The sequence below is a fragment of the Hyperolius riggenbachi genome, chromosome 8, assembly GCF_040937935.1.
Source record: "Hyperolius riggenbachi isolate aHypRig1 chromosome 8, aHypRig1.pri, whole genome shotgun sequence".
Taxonomy (NCBI): Eukaryota; Metazoa; Chordata; class Amphibia; order Anura; family Hyperoliidae; genus Hyperolius; species Hyperolius riggenbachi.
Window position 1 is genome coordinate 294081801 of NC_090653.1, and position 27771 is coordinate 294109571.

A 27771-nucleotide genomic window follows, 5' to 3' on the forward strand; every position below is an offset into this window, starting at 1 on the left:
CTTCAGTGTTAGTGGGTTTGCGGACACTTGTGGAAGCAGCTGTGCCGGGATCACGCATAGGGAGGTTCTGGCAGAAGGTCAGAAGTGTGAATCTTCAGTGTTAGTGGGTTTGTGGACACTGGTGGAAGCAGCTGTGCTGGGATCACAGATAGGGTGGCTCTGGCAGAAGGTCAGAGGTGTGAATCTTCAGTGTTAGTGGGTTTGTGGACACTTGTGGAAGCAGCTGTGCTGGGATCACAGATAGGGAGCTCTTGCAGAAGGTCAGAGGTGAGAATCTTCAGTGTTAGTGGGTTTGTGGACACTTGTGGAAGCAGCTGTGCTGGGATCACAGATAGGGAGGTTCTGGCAGAAGGTCACAGGTGAGAATCTTCAGTGTTAGTGGGTTTGTGGACACTGGTGGAAGCAGCTGTGCCGGGATCACAGATAGGGAGGTTCTGGCAGAAGGTCACAGGTGAGAATCTTCAGTGTTAGTGGGTTTGCGGACACTGGTGGAAGCAGCTGTGCTGGGATCACAGATAGGGAGGTTCTGGCAGAAGGTCACAGGTGAGAATCTTCAGTGTTAGTGGGTTTGCGGACACTGGTGGAAGCAGCTGTGCTGGGATCACAGATAGGGAGCTCTGGCAGAAGGTCAGAGGTGTGAATCTTCAGTGTTAGTGGGTTTGCGGACACTTGTGGAAGCAGCTGTGCCAGGATCACAGATAGGGAGGTTCTGGCAGAAGGTCACAGGTGAGAATCTTCAGTGTTAGTGGGTTTGCGGACACTTGTGGAAGCAGCTGTGCTGGGATCACAGATAGGGAGGCTCTGGCAGAAGGTCAGAATCTTCAGTGTTAGTGGGTTTGCGGACACTTGTGGAAGCAGCTGTACTGGGATCACAGATAGGGAGGCTCTGGCAGAAGGTCAGAGGTGTGAATCTTCAGTGTTAGTGGGTTTGCGGACACTGGTGGAAGCAGCTGTGCTGGGATCACAGATAGGGAGGCTCTGGCGGAAGGTCAGAGGTGAGAATCTTCAGTGTTAGTGGGTTTGCGGACACTGGTGGAAGCAGCTGTGCTGGGATCACAGATAGGGAGCTCTAGCAGGTCAGAGGTGTGAATCTTCAGTGTTAGTGGGTTTGTGGACACTGGTGGAAGCAGCTGTGCTGGGATCACAGATAGGGAGGCTCTGGCAGAAGGTCAGAGGTGTGAATCTTCAGTGTTAGTGGGTTTGCGGACACTTGTGGAAGCAGCTGTGCTGGGATCACAGATAGGGAGGCTCTGGCAGAAGGTCAGAGGTGTGAATCTTCAGTGTTAGTGGGTTTGCGGACACTGGTGGAAGCAGCTGTGCTGGGATCACAGATAGGGAGCTCTGGCAGAAGGTCAGAGGTGAGAATCTTCAGTGTTAGTGGGTTTGGGGACACTGGTGGGAGCAGCTGTGCTGGGATCACAGATAGGGAGCTCTGGCAGAAGGTCAGAGGTGAGAATCTTCAGTGTTAGTGGGTTTGTGGACACTGGTGGAAGCAGCTGTGCTGGGATCACAGATAGGGAGGCTCTGGCAGAAGGGCAGAGGTGTGAATCTTCAGTGTTAGTGGGTTTGTGGACAGTTGTTGGAGCAGCTGTACTGGGATCACAGATAGGGAGGCTCTGGCAGAAGGTCAGAGGTGAGAATCTTCAGTGTTAGTGGGTTTGTGGACACTGGTGGGAGCAGCTGTGCTGGGATCACAGATAGGGAGGCTCTGGCAGAAGGTCAGAGGTGAGAATCTTCAGTGTTAGTGGGTTTGGGGACACTGGTGGAAGCAGCTGTGCTGGGATCACAGATAGGGAGGTTCTGGCAGAAGGTCAGAGGTGTGAATCTTCAGTGTTAGTGGGTTTGTGGACACTGGTGGAAGCAGCTGTGCTGGGATCACAGATAGGGAGGCTCTGGCAAAAGGTCAGAGGTGAGAATCTTCAGTGTTAGTGGGTTTGGGGACACTGGTGGAAGCAGCTGTGCTGGGATCACAGAATGGGAGGCTCTGGCAGAAGGTCAGAGGTGTCAATCTTGCAGCCGCCCAGTCTGGAGAGGGGTAGAGATTAGTTATGATGTGTGGAGTTCTGCAAGTCTAGAGGACAGCTAGTTTATTAGTTTCTGTCAGCCAATTCCAGACAGATGGCTTGTCAGTCAGCAGGAGGGCTTGGAAGCCCAGGAGGGATTCTGATCAGAGCTGAAATAATTAAGGTGTAACCCTTGCCAGACTGACACTGTATATGAGCTATGATGTGTTACATATGAAGTACAGCGTCACAGTGACCTCATCACACAGGAATCATGCCTACATTACTGGTATACTTGCCTCTGTCTCAGATACAGCAGGACGATCTCTGATGAGAGGTCATTACCTCGGCTGCTGTGTGTGATAGCTGGATGGGTTAACCCTTGCCAGGCTGTGACACTGTGTGAGCTATGACGCATTCCATATAAAATATACCATCACACAGTAATGTCTTTATTGCTGGTATACTTGCCTCTGTCTCTTTCTTAGGCGCAGCATTATGAACACCGTCCAGTTTATTCTTTAACTCTGTAAAGAAAGTCGACAAAAATCAAATCAATTTCAACAGTTCACTTTTTTCCTCAACTGTAATCCGTTATAAAAGCACAGACAGAAAGTCAATAGAACTGTCACATATAACCTGACTCTGGAAGACCCCAACCTACCCGTACCCCTAACCCAATCCGTTATAAAGCACAGACAGAAAGTCAATAGAACTGTCACATATAACCTGACTCTGAGACCCCAACCTACCCCCTAACCCTACCCCAATCCGTTATAAAGCACAGACAGAAAGTCAATAGAACTATCATATATAATCTGACTCTGGGAGACCCCAACCTACTCGTACCCCTAACCCAATCCGTTATAAAGCACAAAGTCAATAGAACTTTCACATATAATCTGACTCTGGGAGACCCCAACCTACCCGAACCCCTAACCCAATCCGTTATAAAGCACAGACAGAAATTCAATAGAACTGTCATATATAATCTGACTCTGGGAGACCCCAACCTACCTGTACCCCTAACCCAATCCATTATAAAGCACAGACAGAAAGTCAATAGAACTGTCATATATAATCTGACTCTGGAAGACCCCAACCTACCCGTACCCCTAACTCAATCCGTTATGAAGCACAGACAGAAAGTCAATAGAACTGTCACATATAATCTGACTCTGGGAGACCCCAACCTACCCCCTAACCCTACCCCTATCCATTATAAAGCACAGACAGAAAGTCAATAGAACTGTCATATATAATCTGACTCTGGAAGACCCCAACCTACCCGTACCCCTAACTCAATCCGTTATAAAGCACAGACAGAAAGTCAATAGAACTGTCACATATAATCTGACTCTGGAAGACCCCAACCTACCCGTACCCCTAACCTAATCCGTTATAAAGCACAGACAGAAAGTCAATAGAACTGTCACATATAACCCGACTCTGGGAGACCCCAACCTACCTGTACCCCTAACCCAATCCGTTATAAAGCACAGACAGAAATTCAATAGAACTGTCTTATATAATCTGACTCTGAGACCCCAACCTACCCGTACCCCTAACCCAATCTATTATAAAGCACAGACAGAAAGTCAATAAAACTGTCTTATATAATCCGACTCTGAGACCCCAACCTACCCGTACCCCTAACCCTACCCCAATCCATTATAAAGCACAGACAGAAAGTCAATAGAACTGTCACATATAACCTGACTCTGAGACCCCAACCTACCCGTACCCCTAACCCAATCCGTTATACAGCACAGACAGAAAGTCAATAGAACTGTCACATATAACCTGACTCTGGGAGACCCCAACCTACCCCCTAACCCTACCCCAATCCATTATAAAGCACAGACAGAAAGTCAATAGAACTGTCATATATAATCTGACTCTGAGAGACCCCAACCTACCCCCTAACCCAGAGTTGCCCACACTTTTTTCGGCTTGTGAGCTGCTTTTAAAAATTAGCAAGTCAAAGTGATCTGCCTATGTACAATTTTAGGAGCACACTTGTATATACAGAATTTAAAATATAGTGGGGTTGGGATCTACCATGACCATTATACAGCACAAATCTATTAACCCTTCGCACACTCACATGCAAATGTTCAAACAAATGCATTCACAGATTCACTCATCCAGGCAAAACTGTTATCCCTACAGCTAAATTAAAAGCCAGGGTTTTAGTTCACAGAAGAATGCATTCTTATGCTTAGTCACCTATACTGCGCAGAAGTACCCAGGTAAACATAGGTGTCCTAACTCTGGCCCTGTAACATGCATAGTGCAGACATGCAAACACATTCATTGCATCAAACCTATCAATGGATTAGGAGCACACATCCTAACTTCCTCTCCTGGGAAAGACGGTGCATCTTACCAATCGCACAAGGGAGCTAACGTTATGTGTCCACGTGCACCATGCGCATACACCAGCATAAGCTGTGTGCATGCTGACAAATACATACATGGGAAGGAGCGAGTGCACTGAATTGGACCCTAGCCACAGGGGTCAGTAGTAAAATGGAAATACATATATCCAGGCACATCGCCTCTAGTTAGGACATTAAATTATTAGGGAAAGGGAGGTGCTGAAGGGGGTGTGGCTAGAAAACAGCAAAAATCTATTAACCCTTCGCACACTCACATGCAAATGTTCAAACAAATGCATTCACAGATTCACTCATCCAGGCACAACTGTTATCCCTACAGCTAAATTAAAAGCCAGGGTTTTAGTTCACAGAAGAATGCATTCTTATGCTTAGTCACCTATACTGCGCAGAAGTACCCAGGTAAACATAGGTGTCCTAACTCTGGCCCTGTAACATGCATAGTGCAGACATGCAAACACATTCATTGCATCGAACCTATCAATGGATTAGGAGCACACATCCTAACTTCCTCTCCTGGGAAAGACGGTGCATCTTACCAATCGCACAAGGGAGCTAACGTTATGTGTCCACGTGCACCATGCGCATACACCAGCATAAGCTGTGTGCATGCTGACAAATACATACAGGGGAAGGAGGGAGTGCACTGAATTGGACCCTAGCCACAGGGGTCAGTAGTAAAATGGAAATACATATATCCAGGCACATCGCCTCTAGTTAGGACATTAAATAAATTATTAGGGAAAGGGAGGTGCTGAAGGGGGTGTGGCTAGAAAACAGCAAAAATCTATTAACCCTTCGCACACTCACATGCAAATGTTCAAACAAATGCATTCACAGATTCACTCATCCAGGCACAACTGTTATCCCTACAGCTAAATTAAAAGCCAGGGTTTTAGTTCACAGAAAAATGCATTCTTATGCTTAGTCACCTATACTGCGCAGAAGTACCCAGGTAAACATAGGTGTCCTAACTCTGGCCCTGTAACATGCATAGTGCAGACATGCAAACACATTCATTGCATCAAACCTATCAATGGATTAGGAGCACACATCCTAACTTCCTCTCCTGGGAAAGACGGTGCATCTTACCAATCGCACAAGGGAGCTAACATTATGTGTCCACGTGCACCATGCGCATACACCAGCATAAGCTGTGTGCATGCTGACAAATACATACAGGGGAAGGAGGGAGTGCACTGAATTGGACCCATAGTCAATGAGATGCAAATAAGTTCAAGGTGATGCAAATGTTATGCTAATTTTGTGTGAATTTCCACAGCTTGGATCTGAACTATTATAATCATTTGAAAAAGGTCTGGGGACCGAAGCGTAACGCTATCTGTAAGTCTACCTTGCCATTCCAATCATCCGCTCATGCATTTCACTGGTCCAACTTGCAGCTGGTCTGCAGCTGGTCTGGGGACTGAAGCGTAACGCTATCTGTAAGTCTACCTTGCCATTCCAATCATCCGCTCATGCATTTCACTGGTCCAACTTGCAGCTGGTCTGCAGCTGGTCTGGGGACCGAAGCGTAACGCTATCTGTAAGTCTACCTTGCCATTCCAATCATCCGCTCATGCATTTCACTGGTCCAACTTGCAGCTGGTCTGCAGCTGGTCTGGGGACCGAAGCGTAACGCTATCTGTAAGTCTACCTTGCCATTCCAATCATCCGCTCATGCATTTCACTGGTCCAACTTGCAGCTGGTCTGCAGCTGGTCTGGGGACTGAAGCGTAACGCTATCTGTAAGTCTACCTTGCCATTCCAATCATCCGCTCATGCATTTCACTGGTCCAACTTGCAGCTGGTCTGCAGCTGGTCTGGGGACCGAAGCGTAACGCTATCTGTAAGTCTACCTTGCCATTCCAATCATCCGCTCATGCATTTCACTGGAGTAACTTGCAGCTGGTCTGCAGCTGGTCTGGGGACCGAAGCGTAACGCTATCTGTAAGTCTACCTTGCCATTCCAATCATCCGCTCATGCATTTCACTGGTCCAACTTGCAGCTGGTCTGCAGCTGGTCTGGGGACCGAAGCGTAACGCGTTTCTGTAAGTCTACCTTGCCATTCCAATCATCCGCTCATGCATTTCACTGGAGTAACTTGCAGCTGGTCTGCAGCTGGTCTGGGGACTGAAGCGTAACGCTATCTGTAAGTCTACCTTGCCATTCCAATCATCCGCTCATGCATTTCACTGGTCCAACTTGCAGCTGGTCTGGGGACCGAAGCGTAACGCTATCTGTAAGTCTACCTTGCCATTCCAATCATCCGCTCATGCATTTCACTGGAGTAACTTGCAGCTGGTCTGCAGCTGGTCTGGGGACTGAAGCGTAACGCTATCTGTAAGTCTACCTTGCCATTCCAATCATCCGCTCATGCATTTCACTGGTCCAACTTGCAGCTGGTCTGCAGCTGGTCTGGGGACTGAAGCGTAACGCTATCTGTAAGTCTACCTTGCCATTCCAATCATCCGCTCATGCATTTCACTGGTCCAACTTGCAGCTGGTCTGCAGCTGGTCTGGGGACCGAAGCGTAACGCTATCTGTAAGTCTACCTTGCCATTCCAATCATCCGCTCATGCATTTCACTGGAGTAACTTGCAGCTGGTCTGCAGCTGGTCTGGGGACCGAAGCGTAACGCTATCTGTAAGTCTACCTTGCCATTCCAATCATCCGCTCATGCATTTCACTGGTCCAACTTGCAGCTGGTCTGCAGCTGCTCTGGGGACCGAAGCGTAACGCGTTTCTGTAAGTCTACCTTGCCATTCCAATCATCCGCTCATGCATTTCACTGGAGTAACTTGCAGCTGGTCTGCAGCTGGTCTGGGGACCGAAGCGTAACGCTATCTGTAAGTCTACCTTGCCATTCCAATCATCCGCTCATGCATTTCACTGGTCCAACTTGCAGCTGGTCTGCAGCTGGTCTGGGGACTGAAGCGTAACGCTATCTGTAAGTCTACCTTGCCATTCCAATCATCCGCTCATGCATTTCACTGGTCCAACTTGCAGCTGCATAAAATGAGTTAAGAATATTTGCATCAGCTGAAAACTATCATCATGTCATTGAATAGCTTCTGCAGCCCTAGATCTGACACAAATGTACCAAAACAGCACATAGAAAACGAGGTCACAATTGGAGTAGCAGATTGTTGAACCTGATTGATTGCCACGTGCTACTGCCTCAATTTTGCTCCAAATTTTCTTACACTGGTTTTCACTAAATTACTCGTCTACAAGCTGTCCACCTAAAGTGGCTTTGAACCCACATTTATCACTGTAATGGTAAAATCATTCTTCAGTTACAACTAGCATGTCATTTTCTCAGCTAACCACAAGGTGGCACTGGTTGCTCACAAATGTTACTGTTTATACTCTTGTTGGGTCTGTAAGTCAGTAAGTTATTGTAACAGTAGGTAACCGATTTCTCGCTGACCAAGAAAGAGGATAGGCCAAAAATATACGTTTCATTTTTGAAAGCTAAAGATACATTTTACCATGTAAACATGACTGACTTGTGGATGCGTTTCCGTGTGCAGAAAATGAAGCCAAGTTTGGGGTTAGTGGAAATGGTGTTAAAGTCATTACCTACACTCTCATAGGAAATGAAGTAAAATGCCATTCTTCAGTATCCGGGGAGGAGGGTTAGGCCATGACTCAACCTTATCTATATTACCTGGCAGCTCAGCTTCAGCACTTGGTGGGTTTAATCATTTGATGACCCCCTTTCTTCTTGCCATTTTCCTGTTATTATCCATTGCCGAGATGCTTGGAGGTTGTCCTTACGCGGTCTACATTTACAATTTTTAACCACTTCAGTCTATCTGGACGACTAGAGTCGTCCAGATAGACACCAGTCAAGCCTTATAGCAGTGGGTGCGTGTGGGACCGCCGCTCATACCCAGCAGCTTTTCTGTGTCAGCGATTGGGGAAGGGAACCAAGGGTTCCTCGAACCAATCGCAGTGCCTGGAATGAATGCACATGATCCCGATCAGGGGCCATGTCCATTCATAATAATAATGTCTCTTTCTCTATCCGCTGCTGGACAAATGGTTGGAATTATATGCCTGAAATGTATTTGAGCACTTTGCTGCGCTATTGAGGTTATATGATATGATATGATATATTTCCTTTCCTCAAATGCAAAATCTGCATCTATATGTAAATCATACAATGTATAGAGAATATAAATTGTGCAGACCAAGTAATATTATATTGTAATCTTGGTAAAACGAAGAGTAAATATCTATATGCTGATAGTGTCGCACATTTCCATTGGGCACACAACAGACCTCAATGCTCAGAAATGAAACCTGCATATATAATCACCGTTCAGAAGTTCTTGGACCAGCTCCACGGCGGACTTGGCTTCAGTAGTCTCCGGCCATTCGGTCACGCCAGTCCTCAAGCCGTCCGCCAGAACCTGTGAAGAGGTCATCAGATCTTAGGATGGAAGACTTTCTTTGTGATCAGACATCCAGTCAGTGTAGATGCCACAACATGTACCGTATTTTCGGACTATAAGACGCACTTTTTCTCCCCCAAAATAGTTCGAATTATAGTCCGAATGTGCATCCATGTGTCCCCCAGAAGGAAGTGCAGGGGCAGACTAGAGTGCACTCACTTACTCAATCCCGGCTCGGAGTGCTGCATCTGCCTATTTCACCTTCCCTGCAGGCAAGTTGTAATCACAGGCTTTGTCCCCGCTGATGGTATCAGCCGACATGCTGCATAGGTGGCTCTGGCACGAGCCTGGTCTTTTTCTGTGTCCGCCTCATCCATACGATCTTCACCACTGCTGGTGGCTGACATCGGAGCGGTGCATCTGTGCACCGGCTCTCTAGTGGCTTCATCCCGCTGTATGTCCGCATATCATCAGCGGGCCCCCCTCGCCGCAGGTTCACGAACGGGAACATCACGTCCACCCTCTTCTCTCTCCTAGACCATTATCCAATCAGGCGGGGGGCGCTGTCCCTGACCGCCAATCACAGCCACCCTCTGCCTCCTCTCCTCTCCTGATTGGCCGCGATGGTCCAGTTCGTGAATCTGCGGCGAGGGGGGCCCGCGGATGATATGCGGACATACGGCGGGATGAAGCCACTAGAGAGCCGGTGCACAGATGCACCGCTCCGATGTCAGCCACCAGCAGTGGTGAAGATCGTATGGATGAGGCGGACACAGAAAAAGACCAGGCTCGTGCCAGAGCCACCTATGCAGCATGTCGGCTGATACCATCAGCGGGGACAAAGCCTGTGATTACAACTTGCCTGCAGGGAAGGTGAAATAGGCAGATGCAGCACTCAGAGCCGGGACTGAGTAAGTGAGTGCACTCTAGTCTGCCCCTGCACTTCCTTCTGGGGGACACATGGATGCACATTGTCAGGGAACAGAGGACACAGGATGGACAGAGGACAGGGGTATGGACAGCAGACACAAGGGGTGTAGACAGGTGACACAAGGGGATGGACAGGTGACACAGGGGGACAGATAGAGGACACAGTATGAACAAATGTCATAGGGGTCGTATTACGAGGAGGATAGGAGGCGCCCTTGTAATCTTAATCAGTATTCACTTTTTTTTTTTAAAAGAAACTCCACTTGGTAAAGAGCCGAAAGATTTATTGGCACTATAGACAAGCGTTTCGCGGCTTAAACCGCTTCCTCAGGTCAAGTACAGGTGCTTGAATGTAGACAGGAATGCCTGGGCGCCAGGGGGACAGAGGACATGGTAAGGACAGAGGTCACAGGTGGACATAATAATTGGGGGGAAAGGGTCTACAAGACACGCCTGCACTGTAGATGCATTTTTTTTCCTGGATTTTGCCCTTTAAACCTAGGTGCGTCTTATAGTCCGAAAAATACGGTAGCCAGTGTAGATGCCACCACATCCAGTTAGTGTGCATGACATGGATTTTGCACTAAGAACAGGTGAGGCAGCGTAGGTGTGTCTAGCTAAACACAGTCTTGTAGGACTGTCACTCAAACAACTATTTGCACTATTTTAGTGGTCCCCCTCCCTCCCCTATACAGTTCCCTGGTGTCTAGTGCAGGCATGGGCAAACTCGCCCTCCAGCTGTTACGGAACTACAAGTCCCACAATGCATTGCAGGAGTCTGACAGCCACAGTCATGACTCAAAGGCAAATGCATTGTGGGACTTGTAGTTCCGTAACAGCTGGAGGGCCGAGTTTGCCCATGCCTGGTCTAGTGGTCCCCTCCCTCCCCTATACACTTCTCTGGTGTGTCATGACCCCTCCCTCCCCTATACAGTTCCCTGGTGTCTAGTGACCCTCCTCCCTCCCCTATACAGTTCCCTGGTGTTTAGTGACCCCTCCCTCCCCTATACAGTTCCCTGGTGTCTAGTGACCCTTCTCCCTCCCCTATACAGTTCCCTGGTGTCTAGTGACCCTCCTCCCTCCCCTATACAGTTCCCTGGTGTCTAGTGACCCTCCTCCCTCCCCTATACAGTTCCCTGGTGTCTAGTGACCCTCCTCCCTCCCCTATACAGTTCCCTGGTGTCTAGTGACCCCTCCCTCCCCTATACAGTTCCCTGGTGTCTAGTGACCCCTCCCTCCCCTATACAGTTCCCTGGTGTCTAGTGACCCTCCTCCCTCCCCTATACAGTTCCCTGGTGTCTAGTGACCCTCCTCCCTCCCCTATACAGTTCCCTGGTGTCTAGTGACCCTCCTCCCTCCCCTATACAGTTCCCTGGTGTCTAGTGACCCCTCCCTCCCCTATACAGTTCCCTGGTGTCTAGTGACCCTCCTCCCTCCCCTATACAGTTCCCTGGTGTCTAGTGACCCTCCTCCCTCCCCTATACAGTTCCCTGGTGTCTAGTGACCCCCTCCTTCCCCTATACAGTTCCCTGGAATCTAGTGGTCCCCCTCCCTCCCCTATACAGTTCCCTTCAGCAGACGTAAGCATTATTCCAGGACACTGCTGGATTCTAACCAGGGTGCAGGGACAAAGTCCAATCAGTTAGGAGTGATGGCAGGTTGCTTCGAAAAGCGTATTTATTCCAGACCACTACTGTGCAGGTGGTAAGGCACAGATAGAAAGTGGGAGAATGTTACGGGAGTTCAGGAGGCTGACGGCTGCAGGGAAGAAGGAGTTCTTGTGTCTGGTGGTCTTAGTGGGGATGGCCCGAAGTCTCCGGCCCAATGGTAGTGGGGAGAAGAACCTGTGGCCTGGGTGCGAGGGGTCACTTGCGATCTTCAGCGCCCTGGCACCCAGTCTTGTGTTGTACAGGAGGTCAAGGGGAGGCAGAGGTCTCCCAATGATCCTCTCCGCCGACTTGATGATCCTCTGTAGTTTGTGTCTGTCACTGGCAGTGGCTCCCGCATACCAGACCAAGATGGAGGAGCAGAGGATCGATTCGATGGTGGAGGAGTAGAAGCAAGTTAGAATCTCCTGCGCCATGCCGAATTTCCGCAGTTGGCGGAGGAAGAACAGCCTCTGCTGGGCCTTCCGCTGGGTTGCCGTAATGTTGGCCTTCCAACTGAGATCTCTGGAGATGGTGGTGCCCAGAAGGTGAGCACAGGGCACTCTGGCCACCTCGGCGCCGTCGATGTAGATGGGAGGTGGAGTGGGAGCGGATTTCCTAAAGTCAATTATTAGCTCAACAGTTTTGGCTTTGTTGAGCACCAGACTGTTCTCTATGCACCAGTGCCATATTCTCTCCACCTGCTGCTGATACTCCTGGATATTGTCTTTGGTGACGAGACCAACAATGGTAGCGTCGACGGCAAATTTTATGACTTTGACAGAGTCCGCCGTGGATCTACAGTTGTATCCAGGAGGTGCCGTGGCCCAACCCCAAAATGCAACAAGCCAGCTGCAAGGAAGGCATTACGCCTATCCGATTCTGAGTACACCCGGTCACCGCATCCTAAGAAAACGTTGTTGTGTCTGCAGCAGGGCTGGAATAAGGTTCCACTGTTCACTGTCCCACCTGTCCTGACCAGCCTGGCCTATGCCTAGGGGAGTGTTTAATAGTGTACCTGCTCGTGGTACCTCTCAAGAGAGTAGGGAACTCCAGACACAGCAGTAGGCACACAAGGGTCCCTGTGTATTAGGGCAGCCCTGTGTATTAGGGTTTCTCGAAACCAGATACTTGTTTCACACTGCATATTGGCATATCTGGTGGGTCGAGCCCGCCGCACCGTATCGCCCAAAACAGACCTTCAGGGAATACCACAAGAGTAGCATTCGGCCTATTAATTAACTGCGTTGCCATAGACTATCATTACTTCCGGGCCAACCTAAATTGCTGCAGAAGCCACGCAGTAATGTAGGCATGCACTAGCGTTAAGTCAAACACTTCTGGCGTAGGGGGGGACCGTAAAGTGTGACTTTCGCTAGGCAATTTGCCCTAACGCATCGCAGCAGTGTGAAATAGCACTGCTCTCAGTGCCCGGAAGTAATGATAGTCTATGGCAACGCAGTTAATTAATAGGCCGAATGCTACTCTTGTGGTATTCCCTGAAGGTCCGTTTTGGGCGATACGGTGTGGCGGGCTCAACCCACCGGATATGCCAATATGCAGTGTGAAACAAGTATCTGGTTTCGAGAAACCCTAATACACAGGGCTGCAAGAATCCTCTCCTTTCACTTGGGACAGAATGTGTAATGTACTTCGCCACAACTCGATTTGTACTTCGAACATTGTCCCATGGGGGAGGAGAGGTTTGTCCTCGGAAGGTAAGTTAAAAAAAAAAAAAAAAAAAAACAGGTGAGCAAAAAAGTTAAAGTTTGGTTCACAATGTTAAGGTTTTGTTTTGATAAAGTTTATAAATGGTAATGAAGTTTTTGCTTTGCTGCTTGGTTTTTATTTTTTTTCTCTTCTTTTTTCATCCATAATCCTTCCAGGTGGACCGAGCAACCAACCAACCAGCTGCAGCACTGATGGTGCATCCAGACAGAAGCATTGTGCGTCTGTCAGATTACACACAAGTCGGTGCATGCAGCGCTGCAGGACGAGATTTCTCCTCCGCAGTAAAAAAAGATACGTTTGCCGAGGCATATGAGCCGAGGGGCGGTGTTGGAGTTCCTATACTTTGGCAAGCACTTTGTATAAAAAAAAAAAAAAAAAAAAAAGGCAATGATTTGTTCATCCACATCGATCGGTGTGAATGGATAAATTGGGTTTGCCAGGGCATACGAGCTGAGTGGGTTTGGACATTTTTGGGTGGCAGCTCCTATGTCCTGGCAGATGCCTTCCCCTCTTTTTTTTTTTTCACTTTTTTTTCGGGCACCTTATCGCAGTTAGACCGCGAAAAAAAGTGCCACACGTGGTATTGCCGTACTCAGGAGAAGTAGTATAATGTGTTTTGGGGTGTATTTTTACACATACCCATGCTGGGTTAAAGAAATATCTCTGTATTCTCCAGAATAGCTTCCCTGGTGATCTAGGGCTTCACCTCCAGAATAGCTTCCCTGGTGATCTAGGGCTTCTCCTCCAGAATAGCTTCCCTGGTGATCTAGGGCTTCTCCTCCAGAATAGCTTCCCTGGTGATCTAGGGCTTCACCTCCAGAATAGCTTCCCTGGTGATCCAGGGCTTCTCCTCCAGAATAGCGTCCCTGGTGATCCAGGGCTTCTCCTCCAGAATAGCTTCCCTGGTGATCTAGGGCTTCACCTCCAGAATAGCTTCCCTGGTGATCTAGGGCTTCTCCTCCAGAATAGCTTCCCTGGTGATCCAGGGCTTCACCTCCAGAATAGCTTCCCTGGTGATCCAGGGCTTCTCCTCCAGAATAGCGTCCCTGGTGATCCAGGGCTTCTCCTCCAGAATAGCTTCCCTGGTGATCTAGGGCTTCACCTCCAGAATAGCTTCCCTGGTGATCTAGGGCTTCTCCACCAGAATAGCTTCCCTGGTGATCTAGGGCTTCGCCTCCAGAATAGCTTCCCTGGTGATCTAGGGCTTCGCCTCCAGAATAGCTTCCCTGGTGATCTAGGGCTTCGCCTCCAGAATAGCTTCCCTGGTGATCTAGGGCTTCTCCTCCAGAATGGCTTCCCTGGTGATCTAGGGCTTCTCCTCCAGAATAGCTTCCCTGGTGATCTAGGGCTTCACCTCCAGAATAGCTTCCCTGGTGATCCAGGGCTTCTCCTCCAGAATAGCTTCCCTGGTGATCTAGGGATTCACCTCCAGAATAGCTTCCCTGGTGATCTAGGGCTTCTCCTCCAGAATAGCTTCCCTGCTGATCTAGGGCTTCACCTCCAGAATAGCTTCCCTGGTGATCTAGGGCTTCACCTCCAGAATAGCTTCCCTGGTGATCTAGGGCTTCTCCTCCAGAATAGCTTCCCTGGTGATCTAGGGCTTCACCTCCAGAATAGCTTCCCTGGTGATCTAAGGCTTCTCCTCCAGAATAGCTTCCCTGGTGATCCAGGGCTTCTCCTCCAGAATAGCTTTCTTGGTGATCTAGGGCTTCTCCTCCAGAATAGCTTCCCTGGTGATCTATTGCTTCTCCTCCAGAATAGCTTCCCTGGTGATCTAGGGCTTCTCCTCCAGAATAACTTTCCTGGTGATCTAGGGCTTCACCTCCAGAATAGCTTCCCTGGTGATCTAGGGCTTCACCTCCAGAATAGCTTCCCTGGTGATCTAGGGCTTCACCTCCAGAATAGCTTCCCTGGTGATCTAGGGCTTCTCCTCTAGAATAGCTTCCCTGGTGATCTAGGGCTTCACCTCCAGAATAGCTTCCCTGGTGATCCAGGGCTTCTCCTCCAGAATAGCTTCCCTGGTGATCTAGGGATTCACCTCCAGAATAGCTTCCCTGGTGATCTAGGGCTTCTCCTCCAGAATAGCTTCCCTGCTGATCTAGGGCTTCACCTCCAGAATAGCTTCCCTGGTGATCTAGGGCTTCACCTCCAGAATAGCTTCCCTGGTGATCTAAGGCTTCTCCTCCAGAATAGCTTCCCTGGTGATCCAGGGCTTCTCCTCCAGAATAGCTTTCTTGGTGATCTAGGGCTTCTCCTCCAGAATAGCTTCCCTGGTGATCTAGGGCTTCTCCTCCAGAATAGCTTCCCTGGTGATCTAGGGCTTTACCTCCAGAATAGCTTCCCTGGTGATCTAGGGCTTCACCTCCAGAATAGCTTCCCTGGTGATCTAAGGCTTCTCCTCCAGAATAGCTTCCCTGGTGATCCAGGGCTTCTCCACCAGAATAGCTTCCCTGGTGATCTAGGGCTTCGCCTCCAGAATAGCTTCCCTGGTGATCTAGGGCTTCGCCTCCAGAATAGCTTCCCTGGTGATCTAGGGCTTCGCCTCCAGAATAGCTTCCCTGGTGATCTAGGGCTTCTCCTCCAGAATGGCTTCCCTGGTGATCTAGGGCTTCTCCTCCAGAATAGCTTCCCTGGTGATCTAGGGCTTCACCTCCAGAATAGCTTCCCTGGTGATCCAGGGCTTCTCCTCCAGAATAGCTTCCCTGGTGATCTAGGGATTCACCTCCAGAATAGCTTCCCTGGTGATCTAGGGCTTCTCCTCCAGAATAGCTTCCCTGGTGATCTAGGGCTTCACCTCCAGAATAGCTTCCCTGGTGATCTAGGGCTTCACCTCCAGAATAGCTTCCCTGGTGATCTAGGGCTTCTCCTCCAGAATAGCTTCCCTGGTGATCTAGGGCTTCACCTCCAGAATAGCTTCCCTGGTGATCTAAGGCTTCTCCTCCAGAATAGCTTCCCTGGTGATCCAGGGCTTCACCTCCAGAATAGCTTCCCTGGTGATCCAGGGCTTCTCCACCAGAATAGCTTCCCTGGTGATCTAGGGCTTCGCCTCCAGAATAGCTTCCCTGGTGATCTAGGGCTTCGCCTCCAGAATAGCTTCCCTGGTGATCTAGGGCTTCGCCTCCAGAATAGCTTCCCTGGTGATCTAGGGCTTCTCCTCCAGAATGGCTTCCCTGGTGATCTAGGGCTTCTCCTCCAGAATAGCTTCCCTGGTGATCTAGGGCTTCACCTCCAGAATAGCTTCCCTGGTGATCCAGGGCTTCTCCTCCAGAATAGCTTCCCTGGTGATCTAGGGATTCACCTCCAGAATAGCTTCCCTGGTGATCTAGGGCTTCTCCTCCAGAATAGCTTCCCTGCTGATCTAGGGCTTCACCTCCAGAATAGCTTCCCTGGTGATCTAGGGCTTCACCTCCAGAATAGCTTCCCTGGTGATCTAGGGCTTCTCCTCCAGAATAGCTTCCCTGGTGATCTAGGGCTTCACCTCCAGAATAGCTTCCCTGGTGATCTAAGGCTTCTCCTCCAGAATAGCTTCCCTGGTGATCCAGGGCTTCACCTCCAGAATAGCTTCCCTGGTGATCCAGGGCTTCTCCACCAGAATAGCTTCCCTGGTGATCTAAGGCTTCTCCTCCAGAATAGCTTCCCTGGTGATCTAGGGCTTCACCTCCAGAATAGCTTCCCTGGTGATCTAGGGCTTCGCCTCCAGAATAGCTTCCCTGGTGATCTAGGGCTTCACCTCCAGAATAGCTTCCCTGGTGATCTAAGGCTTCTCCTCCAGAATAGCTTCCCTGGTGATCCAGGGCTTCTCCTCCAGAATAGCTTTCTTGGTGATCTAGGGCTTCTCCTCCAGAATAGCTTCCCTGGTGATCTATTGCTTCTCCTCCAGAATAGCTTCCCTGGTGATCTAGGGCTTCTCCTCCAGAATAACTTTCCTGGTGATCTAGGGCTTCACCTCCAGAATAGCTTCCCTGGTGATCTAGGGCTTCACCTCCAGAATAGCTTCCCTGGTGATCTAGGGCTTCACCTCCAGAATAGCTTCCCTGGTGATCTAGGGCTTCTCCTCTAGAATAGCTTCCCTGGTGATCTAGGGCTTCACCTCCAGAATAGCTTCCCTGGTGATCCAGGGCTTCTCCTCCAGAATAGCTTCCCTGGTGATCTAGGGATTCACCTCCAGAATAGCTTCCCTGGTGATCTAGGGCTTCTCCTCCAGAATAGCTTCCCTGCTGATCTAGGGCTTCACCTCCAGAATAGCTTCCCTGGTGATCTAGGGCTTCTCCTCCAGAATAGCTTCCCTGGTGATCTAGGGCTTCACCTCCAGAATAGCTTCCCTGGTGATCTAGGGCTTCACCTCCAGAATAGCTTCCCTGGTGATCTAAGGCTTCTCCTCCAGAATAGCTTCCCTGGTGATCCAGGGCTTCTCCTCCAGAATAGCTTTCTTGGTGATCTAGGGCTTCTCCTCCAGAATAGCTTCCCTGGTGATCTAGGGCTTCTCCTCCAGAATAGCTTCCCTGGTGATCTAGGGCTTCACCTCCAGAATAGCTTCCCTGGTGATCTAGGGCTTCACCTCCAGAATAGCTTCCCTGGTGATCTAAGGCTTCTCCTCCAGAATAGCTTCCCTGGTGATCCAGGGCTTCTCCACCAGAATAGCTTCCCTGGTGATCTAGGGCTTCGCCTCCAGAATAGCTTCCCTGGTGATCTAGGGCTTCGCCTCCAGAATAGCTTCCCTGGTGATCTAGGGCTTCGCCTCCAGAATAGCTTCCCTGGTGATCTAGGGCTTCTCCTCCAGAATGGCTTCCCTGGTGAACTAGGGCTTCTCCTCCAGAATAGCTTCCCTGGTGATCTAGGGCTTCACCTCCAGAATAGCTTCCCTGGTGATCCAGGGCTTCTCCTCCAGAATAGCTTCCCTGGTGATCTAGGGATTCACCTCCAGAATAGCTTCCCTGCTGATCTAGGGCTTCTCCTCCAGAATAGCTTCCCTGCTGATCTAGGGCTTCACCTCCAGAATAGCTTCCCTGGTGATCTAGGGCTTCACCTCCAGAATAGCTTCCCTGGTGATCTAGGGCTTCTCCTCCAGAATAGCTTCCCTGGTGATCTAGGGCTTCACCTCCAGAATAGCTTCCCTGGTGATCTAAGGCTTCTCCTCCAGAATAGCTTCCCTGGTGATCCAGGGCTTCTCCTCCAGAATAGCTTTCTTGGTGATCTAGGGCTTCTCCTCCAGAATAGCTTCCCTGGTGATCTAGGGCTTCTCCTCCAGAATAGCTTCCCTGGTGATCTAGGGCTTCTCCTCCAGAATAACTTTCCTGGTGATCTAGGGCTTCACCTCCAGAATAGCTTCCCTGGTGATCTAGGGCTTCACCTCCAGAATAGCTTCCCTGGTGATCTAGGGCTTCACCTCCAGAATAGCTTCCCTGGTGATCTAGGGCTTCTCCTCTAGAATAGCTTCCCTGGTGATCTAGGGCTTCACCTCCAGAATAGCTTCCCTGGTGATCCAGGGCTTCTCCTCCAGAATAGCTTCCCTGGTGATCTAGGGATTCACCTCCAGAATAGCTTCCCTGGTGATCTAGGGCTTCTCCTCCAGAATAGCTTCCCTGCTGATCTAGGGCTTCACCTCCAGAATAGCTTCCCTGGTGATCTAGGGCTTCTCCTCCAGAATAGCTTCCCTGGTGATCTAGGGCTTCACCTCCAGAATAGCTTCCCTGGTGATCTAGGGCTTCACCTCCAGAATAGCTTCCCTGGTGATCTAGGGCTTCTCCTCCAGAATAGCTTCCCTGGTGATCTAGGGCTTCTCCTCCAGAATAGCTTCCCTGGTGATCTAGGGCTTCTCCTCCAGAATAACTTTCCTGGTGATCTAGGGCTTCACCTCCAGAATAGCTTCCCTGGTGATCTAGGGCTTCACCTCCAGAATAGCTTCCCTGGTGATGTAGGGCTTCACCTCCAGAATAGCTTCCCTGGTGATGTAGGGCTTCTCCTCCAGAATAGCTTCCCTGGTGATCTAGGGCTTCACTGTGAGGATCCGTGCGGCTGCCTGCGCAGGCAGGCAGCCTTTTGACCACTGTTCAGGTCTGCATTCTGCAGGTCTCTGGAAGAGAGACCTTTTGTCAGTTGTGCAGCTTGCTGCTGAGGAATTTGCATACGTTTGTCATGCAGATTGCCTAGCCACATCCTTTGTAGGCTTGCTCTATAAAGAGCTATGTTTCCCAGAGTCCTTGGCTGGTCATAAGGGTTAGTCCTGTAGACACTCCTGAGTGTCAGCCTTACTTATTGTTTGAAGATTAGCTTAGAGTAATTCCTGGGACTGCACTAGGCAGATTCCCTAGTGCAGTTGGGATTGCATATCTGTTTTGTTTGTCTGTTGCGATTGTCCTGTCCCAGCGGTGGCCGACAGGAGATCGTTCTGATCTTTGTTCTTGGAGTATAGCTGGAGCAGCGGTTGCTACCAGCTATCTCCTCTATCTGTCTTGCCTGGATCGCACTCGCCTTGCGCTAGTGCTGTGGATCCGTTTGATCTCCATCTCTCTTTCTATACTTGGATCGCACTCGCCTTGCGCTAGTGCTGTGGATCCTGTTACTTATTCCTGTTTTCGTGTATCTGTCTTGTCTGCTACGAACGCTTGCTGGAGGCTCGGTGAGGTAACCGTTAAGCAAGCGCTCGCGTCCTCTGTTTTATGTTTGTCTGTTGGTGGTTAGTTAGGCGTGCTTGTCTCTGTTGTGCTTATCACGCGGAGACCGCGCATAACCGCGTGCACTGTTGCGAATGAGTGCGGTGTTCGCATTTAGTTAGCTTTTGTTATTTTCCTTATCTCCTCATTGTATGATTTGCTGTGCCTTTGCTACTCTCGTGCTCTGCCTTGCTGTAGCCTTGTGTCACCTCTGGCAATCGCCTGTCTCGCGATTGCGTTCCTACTTCATATCTGCTGTTGTGTATGCACCGTCGCGGGTTGGCGACTAGTTTGATGCACACACATACAATCTGTCCCTGTGCTCATTCTCTTCCGCAATCGCTTCTCTTGCGATTGCGTTATCACTTGGTTTTCTTCTGTTGTGTGTCCGCCGTCGCAGGTTGGCGGCTAGATTGGTGGACATACATACATTCCTCATCTGTGCTTATTCAGTCTTGTGTCGCTGTTAGCAATCGCCATCTCCGGCGATTGCCTTCTCGCTTTGTCTTCCTGGTTGTGTGTTCATCATCGCAGGGTGGCGACTAGATTGGTGGACACACATACCCTCTATCGCTTTGATCTCTCTATTTCAGGGCTATCTTGCCCTGCGTTTCTTCCCTTCGTACAATTCCTGTCTGGCGTCTGTGGCAGGGTAGAGGAGTTGTTCCTCTGCACTCCAAAGCTCCACCTGTCGACAGGAATTTCCCTCTACAGGTGCATTGCACCTTTTGCTGGGTTCCCTCAAATTACACGCTTGTGGAGGATTTCCGCAGTGTCAGCGCACGTCTTGTGCGCTGATCACGGAGAGAATTCCACAATCGTTACATTCACCTCCAGAATAGCTTCCCTGGTGATCTAGGGCTTCTCCTCCAGAATAGCTTCCCTGCTGATCTAGGGCTTCACCTCCAGAATAGCTTCCCTGGTGATCTAGGGCTTCACCTCCAGAATAGCTTCCCTGGTGATCTAGGGCTTCTCCTCCAGAATAGCTTCCCTGGTGATCTAGGGCTTCACCTCCAGAATAGCTTCCCTGGTGATCTAAGGCTTCTCCTCCAGAATAGCTTCCCTGGTGATCCAGGGCTTCACCTCCAGAATAGCTTCCCTGGTGATCCAGGGCTTCTCCACCAGAATAGCTTCCCTGGTGATCTAGGGCTTCGCCTCCAGAATAGCTTCCCTGGTGATCTAGGGCTTCGCCTCCAGAATAGCTTCCCTGGTGATCTAGGGCTTCGCCTCCAGAATAGCTTCCCTGGTGATCTAGGGCTTCGCCTCCAGAATGGCTTCCCTGGTGATCTAGGGCTTCTCCTCCAGAATAGCTTCCCTGGTGATCTAGGGCTTCACCTCCAGAATAGCTTCCCTGGTGATCCAGGGCTTCTCCTCCAGAATAGCTTCCCTGGTGATCTAGGGATTCACCTCCAGAATAGCTTCCCTGGTGATCTAGGGCTTCTCCTCCAGAATAGCTTCCCTGCTGATCTAGGGCTTCACCTCCAGAATAGCTTCCCTGGTGATCTAGGGCTTCACCTCCAGAATAGCTTCCCTGGTGATCTAGGGCTTCGCCTCCAGAATAGCTTCCCTGGTGATCTAGGGCTTCACCTCCAGAATAGCTTCCCTGGTGATCTAAGGCTTCTCCTCCAGAATAGCTTCCCTGGTGATCCAGGGCTTCTCCTCCAGAATAGCTTTCTTGGTGATCTAGGGCTTCTCCTCCAGAATAGCTTCCCTGGTGATCTATTGCTTCTCCTCCAGAATAGCTTCCCTGGTGATCTAGGGCTTCTCCTCCAGAATAACTTTCCTGGTGATCTAGGGCTTCACCTCCAGAATAGCTTCCCTGGTGATCTAGGGCTTCACCTCCAGAATAGCTTCCCTGGTGATCTAGGGCTTCACCTCCAGAATAGCTTCCCTGGTGATCTAGGGCTTCTCCTCTAGAATAGCTTCCCTGGTGATCTAGGGCTTCACCTCCAGAATAGCTTCCCTGGTGATCCAGGGCTTCTCCTCCAGAATAGCTTCCCTGGTGATCTAGGGATTCACCTCCAGAATAGCTTCCCTGGTGATCTAGGGCTTCTCCTCCAGAATAGCTTTCTTGGTGATCTAGGGCTTCTCCTCCAGAATAGCTTCCCTGGTGATCTAGGGCTTCTCCTCCAGAATAGCTTCCCTGGTGATCTAGGGCTTCACCTCCAGAATAGCTTCCCTGGTGATCTAGGGCTTCACCTCCAGAATAGCTTCCCTGGTGATCTAAGGCTTCTCCTCCAGAATAGCTTCCCTGGTGATCCAGGGCTTCTCCACCAGAATAGCTTCCCTGGTGATCTAGGGCTTCGCCTCCAGAATAGCTTCCCTGGTGATCTAGGGCTTCGCCTCCAGAATAGCTTCCCTGGTGATCTAGGGCTTCGCCTCCAGAATAGCTTCCCTGGTGATCTAGGGCTTCTCCTCCAGAATGGCTTCCCTGGTGATCTAGGGCTTCTCCTCCAGAATAGCTTCCCTGGTGATCTAGGGCTTCACCTCCAGAATAGCTTCCCTGGTGATCCAGGGCTTCTCCTCCAGAATAGCTTCCCTGGTGATCTAGGGATTCACCTCCAGAATAGCTTCCCTGGTGATCTAGGGCTTCTCCTCCAGAATAGCTTCCCTGCTGATCTAGGGCTTCACCTCCAGAATAGCTTCCCTGGTGATCTAGGGCTTCACCTCCAGAATAGCTTCCCTGGTGATCTAGGGCTTCTCCTCCAGAATAGCTTCCCTGGTGATCTAGGGCTTCACCTCCAGAATAGCTTCCCTGGTGATCTAAGGCTTCTCCTCCAGAATAGCTTCCCTGGTGATCCAGGGCTTCTCCTCCAGAATAGCTTTCTTGGTGATCTAGGGCTTCTCCTCCAGAATAGCTTCCCTGGTGATCTAGGGCTTCTCCTCCAGAATAGCTTCCCTGGTGATCTAGGGCTTCTCCTCCAGAATAACTTTCCTGGTGATCTAGGGCTTCACCTCCAGAATAGCTTCCCTGGTGATCTAGGGCTTCACCTCCAGAATAGCTTCCCTGGTGATCTAGGGCTTCACCTCCAGAATAGCTTCCCTGGTGATCTAGGGCTTCTCCTCTAGAATAGCTTCCCTGGTGATCTAGGGCTTCACCTCCAGAATAGCTTCCCTGGTGATCCAGGGCTTCTCCTCCAGAATAGCTTCCCTGGTGATCTAGGGATTCACCTCCAGAATAGCTTCCCTGGTGATCTAGGGCTTCTCCTCCAGAATAGCTTCCCTGCTGATCTAGGGCTTCACCTCCAGAATAGCTTCCCTGGTGATCTAGGGCTTCTCCTCCAGAATAGCTTCCCTGGTGATCTAGGGCTTCACCTCCAGAATAGCTTCCCTGGTGATCTAGGGCTTCACCTCCAGAATAGCTTCCCTGGTGATCTAGGGCTTCTCCTCCAGAATAGCTTCCCTGGTGATCTAGGGCTTCTCCTCCAGAATAGCTTCCCTGGTGATCTAGGGCTTCTCCTCCAGAATAACTTTCCTGGTGATCTAGGGCTTCACCTCCAGAATAGCTTCCCTGGTGATCTAGGGCTTCACCTCCAGAATAGCTTCCCTGGTGATGTAGGGCTTCACCTCCAGAATAGCTTCCCTGGTGATGTAGGGCTTCTCCTCCAGAATAGCTTCCCTGGTGATCTAGGGCTTCACTGTGAGGATCCGTGCGGCTGCCTGCGCAGGCAGGCAGCCTTTTGACCACTGTTCAGGTCTGCATTCTGCAGGTCTCTGGAAGAGAGACCTTTTGTCAGTTGTGCAGCTTGCTGCTGAGGAATTTGCATACGTTTGTCATGCAGATTGCCTAGCCACATCCTTTGTAGGCTTGCTCTATAAAGAGCTATGTTTCCCAGAGTCCTTGGCTGGTCATAAGGGTTAGTCCTGTAGACACTCCTGAGTGTCAGCCTTACTTATTGTTTGAAGATTAGCTTAGAGTAATTCCTGGGACTGCACTAGGCAGATTCCCTAGTGCAGTTGGGATTGCATATCTGTTTTGTTTGTCTGTTGCGATTGTCCTGTCCCAGCGGTGGCCGACAGGAGATCGTTCTGATCTTTGTTCTTGGAGTATAGCTGGAGCAGCGGTTGCTACCAGCTATCTCCTCTATCTGTCTTGCCTGGATCGCACTCGCCTTGCGCTAGTGCTGTGGATCCGTTTGATCTCCATCTCTCTTTCTATACTTGGATCGCACTCGCCTTGCGCTAGTGCTGTGGATCCTGTTACTTATTCCTGTTTTCGTGTATCTGTCTTGTCTGCTACGAACGCTTGCTGGAGGCTCGGTGAGGTAACCGTTAAGCAAGCGCTCGCGTCCTCTGTTTTATGTTTGTCTGTTGGTGGTTAGTTAGGCGTGCTTGTCTCTGTTGTGCTTATCACGCGGAGACCGCGCATAACCGCGTGCACTGTTGCGAATGAGTGCGGTGTTCGCATTTAGTTAGCTTTTGTTATTTTCCTTATCTCCTCATTGTATGATTTGCTGTGCCTTTGCTACTCTCGTGCTCTGCCTTGCTGTAGCCTTGTGTCACCTCTGGCAATCGCCTGTCTCGCGATTGCGTTCCTACTTCATATCTGCTGTTGTGTATGCACCGTCGCGGGTTGGCGACTAGTTTGATGCACACACATACAATCTGTCCCTGGGCTCATTCTCTTCCGCAATCGCTTCTCTTGCGATTGCGTTATCACTTGGTTTTCTTCTGTTGTGTGTCCGCCGTCGCAGGTTGGCGGCTAGATTGGTGGACATACATACATTCCTCATCTGTGCTTATTCAGTCTTGTGTCGCTGTTAGCAATCGCCATCTCCGGCGATTGCCTTCTCGCTTTGTCTTCCTGGTTGTGTGTTCATCATCGCAGGGTGGCGACTAGATTGGTGGACACACATACCCTCTATCGCTTTGATCTCTCTATTTCAGGGCTATCTTGCCCTGCGTTTCTTCCCTTCGTACAATTCCTGTCTGGCGTCTGTGGCAGGGTAGAGGAGTTGTTCCTCTGCACTCCAAAGCTCCACCTGTCGACAGGAATTTCCCTCTACAGGTGCATTGCACCTTTTGCTGGGTTCCCTCAAATTACACGCTTGTGGAGGATTTCCGCAGTGTCAGCGCACGTCTTGTGCGCTGATCACGGAGAGAATTCCACAATCGTTACATTCACCTCCAGAATAGCTTCCCTGGTGATCTAGGGCTTCTCCTCCAGAATAGTTTCCCTGCTGATCTAGAGCTTCTCCTCCAGAATAGTTTCCCTGCTGATCTAGGGCTTCACCTCCAGAATAGCTTCCCTGGTGGTCATGAGTGGCCAAAAATAATGCAAAGTGGGGAAACAACGTGTGTGCCAAATTTTATGGCTCTGTGGGCCCAATTTGGGCCATAGGACAGAGTTGGACATGTATGCTATAGAGAAGCACCTGTGCGAGTACGACCATGCCTGTGCAGTAAGCCTGCAGAGGGTGTGGCCTGGAGCATGTCGGAGGGTCCCGGGAAGTGGCAGCAGCAGCGAGGAGGAAACTGTAAGCCTCTTCCTAGGTAAGTATGCTAAAGGTTTGCCTCGGGTTCCCTTTGATGGCTTTGAATAATTACAGAGCATGTGTGTTGGCCGATTGCAGCATAATAATGGTGGTGCCCTGTACAGAGAAGTGCGATCCGTTTTACACCCGATCGGCCAGCTGCATCTTTCCTGCATTGGTGAGCAGGTTAAATTAACGGGAGCGTATGCAAATCACACAGGAAACCCTGGCTCTATAAGATTTGTTTAGTAATCCCCCATTTAAAGGAAAACTCCTCCCTGCTCCCCCCTTCGTTATTGCTCCACAATCGTTATTGCTCCACAATTGCAGTGAAACGCACTCTTGTAAACTAGAGATAACAGCATCACACAGCGATTTTCAGTGTGTAAGGTTCCTAAAGGATTTCTTTTTTCAGGCATTGGAATGGTCAGCTAAGTAGTTTGTCAGAATATTTAAAAAAAAATGTAAAAGTAAACCCGAAGCGACATGTGACATAGTGAGATAAACATGTGTATGTACAGTACAAAACATTCATAACCAGGCTGTTTTATTTTGCTGCCTGAAAGAGTTAATTTCTAGGCATGGAAGTGACAGCTTCTGTCTTGTCGGGAATATAGTAACCATCACTGATAAGCAAATTACAGCCATAAAAATGTTCCTGGCAGAATACAACTTCTGAGGGCAGGACAAAAATAGAAAAAGGTCAGTAGCTCATGCATTTTAACTCTGGGACACTAAATAGGCTGCCACCAAGCAGATAAAGCAAAACATTCAATCTACTTTGTAAATGTTTAAACACAAAAGAAAACCATCGGATACTTAAAGGACTTCCGAGGCCAAAACTAAGAAAATTACACTGTACCTTTTTTCTAGCCGAATCCACGGAGGACGCCCTGCGCGTCCTCCGCTCCGTTCTGCCGTCAGTGTCGGCCTATTCGTTCCCCCAGGGCAAGCCCCGACCCCACCGAACGTGTCGCATCGATGCCACCCCTAAGATGGCCGCCGCCTTGATCCGCGGCTGCGCAGTACGCTTTGCCGCGATTGCGACTGCGCAGCCTTTAGCCCGCCTCCCGCCGCACGCTTCAGGAGGATGCCAGGACCCATACGCGGCGAGAGGCGGGCTAAAGGCTGCGCAGTCGCAATCGCGGCAAAGCGTACTGCGCAGCCGCGGATCAAGGCGGCGGCCATCTTAGGGGTGGCATTGATGCGACCCGTTCGGTGGGGTCGGGGCTTGCCCTGGGGGAACGAATAGGCCGACACTGACGGCAGAACGGAGCGGAGGACGCGCAGGGCGTCCTCCGTGGATTCGGCTAGAAAAAAGGTACAGTGTAATTTTCTTAGTTTTGGCCTCGGAAGTCCTTTAAAGAGAAACCGTAACCAAGAATTGAACTTCATCCCAATCAGTAGCCAATACCCCCTTTCCCATGAGAAATCTTTTCCTTTTCACAAACTGATCATCAGGGGGCGCTGTATAGCTGATATTGTGGTGAAACCCCTCCCATAGTGTGATGTCAGTGCCTCACAGCACTGAGGTCCTGACATCACACTGTGGGAGCCTTGTTGCATTGTGGGAAATAACAGTTGATTCCACCTGCCGAAAATGCAACCAGCATTTCCTTCCACTGACATCACCTGCCAGCAGTAAAAATGTCACCATGTGATAAATGTCAGAATGTATATCAGAGAGAGGAAAGATTTTACAATGGGTAAACACTGACTAAATCATTTATACATAATTATTGTAAAAATTAAGCCCTTTATTACATTATTTTCACTGGAGTTACTCTTTAAAGTAATTTTTAGGAGTAGGAGGATACATACAATTGTTTATTTTCACCTCAGGTTCACGTTAAAGTGTTTACAGGTAAGTATGTTAATGACAGAATACAGAAATTGTACCTACCAATAAAAACTCCAGCTCCTTATACACGGGATAAACAGGACTCCTCAGATCTCCAGACTCTACCATAATATTCTGTCAGCCAAAAAGACAAGGAGTCAAAGAAAGGGAAAGAAGGTTTATTAGCTGCAGCAAGAGCATGTGCCAGCTTCTCCCTCTTACCAGAGTGGCCGTGGAGGTCAGCGGTGGGATCTGCAGGATCTTGTCCACTCCGTTCCAAACAAAGTCTACCGTGACATTGGTCTGCGCTTCCATGATGGAGCTTTCTATTGGGCTGAATAAATCATACTGAGCGAATCCTCTCGTCTGCATCTAGTAACAATGAAGAGACATTAACAGAGATTGATGGAAATATAAAAGAATCTTATGGAAATTGCCCACATTAGCCTCGATTCATGAAGTACAGCATTTAATATTTTAGACTTCTGTCTGACAACAGAGCAGTGTGGAGTGGTTATATGCTGTTCCGTGCAGTGACGGCATTACAATAGTAAGAGGCATCCCGACATCCCTCTGGAATGTACATGTTTTGTTATACTGCCTCTGCTCCCTCTGAATATGTCTATTAGTCTTTCTTAACATTTTATTTTATTGCCACAGCTTAGATTAACTCCAAGAAACATTCAAACAC

General features: G+C 49.6%; 1 protein-coding gene across 1 annotated transcript in view; it reads right to left on the reverse strand.

Annotated features, from left to right (window-relative positions):
• ZWILCH (zwilch kinetochore protein) overlaps nucleotides 1-27771 on the reverse strand; it is a 132525-nt gene that overhangs the window by 70132 nt on the left and 34622 nt on the right. The window contains exons 7-10 of the mRNA XM_068249159.1: nucleotides 27303-27452; nucleotides 27144-27215; nucleotides 8731-8824; nucleotides 2475-2530 (exon numbers count right to left, since the gene is read on the reverse strand). Of these exons, the coding sequence (XP_068105260.1) occupies nucleotides 2475-2530; nucleotides 8731-8824; nucleotides 27144-27215; nucleotides 27303-27452 (372 nt within the window). The remainder of the gene's footprint in view (nucleotides 1-2474; nucleotides 2531-8730; nucleotides 8825-27143; nucleotides 27216-27302; nucleotides 27453-27771) is intronic.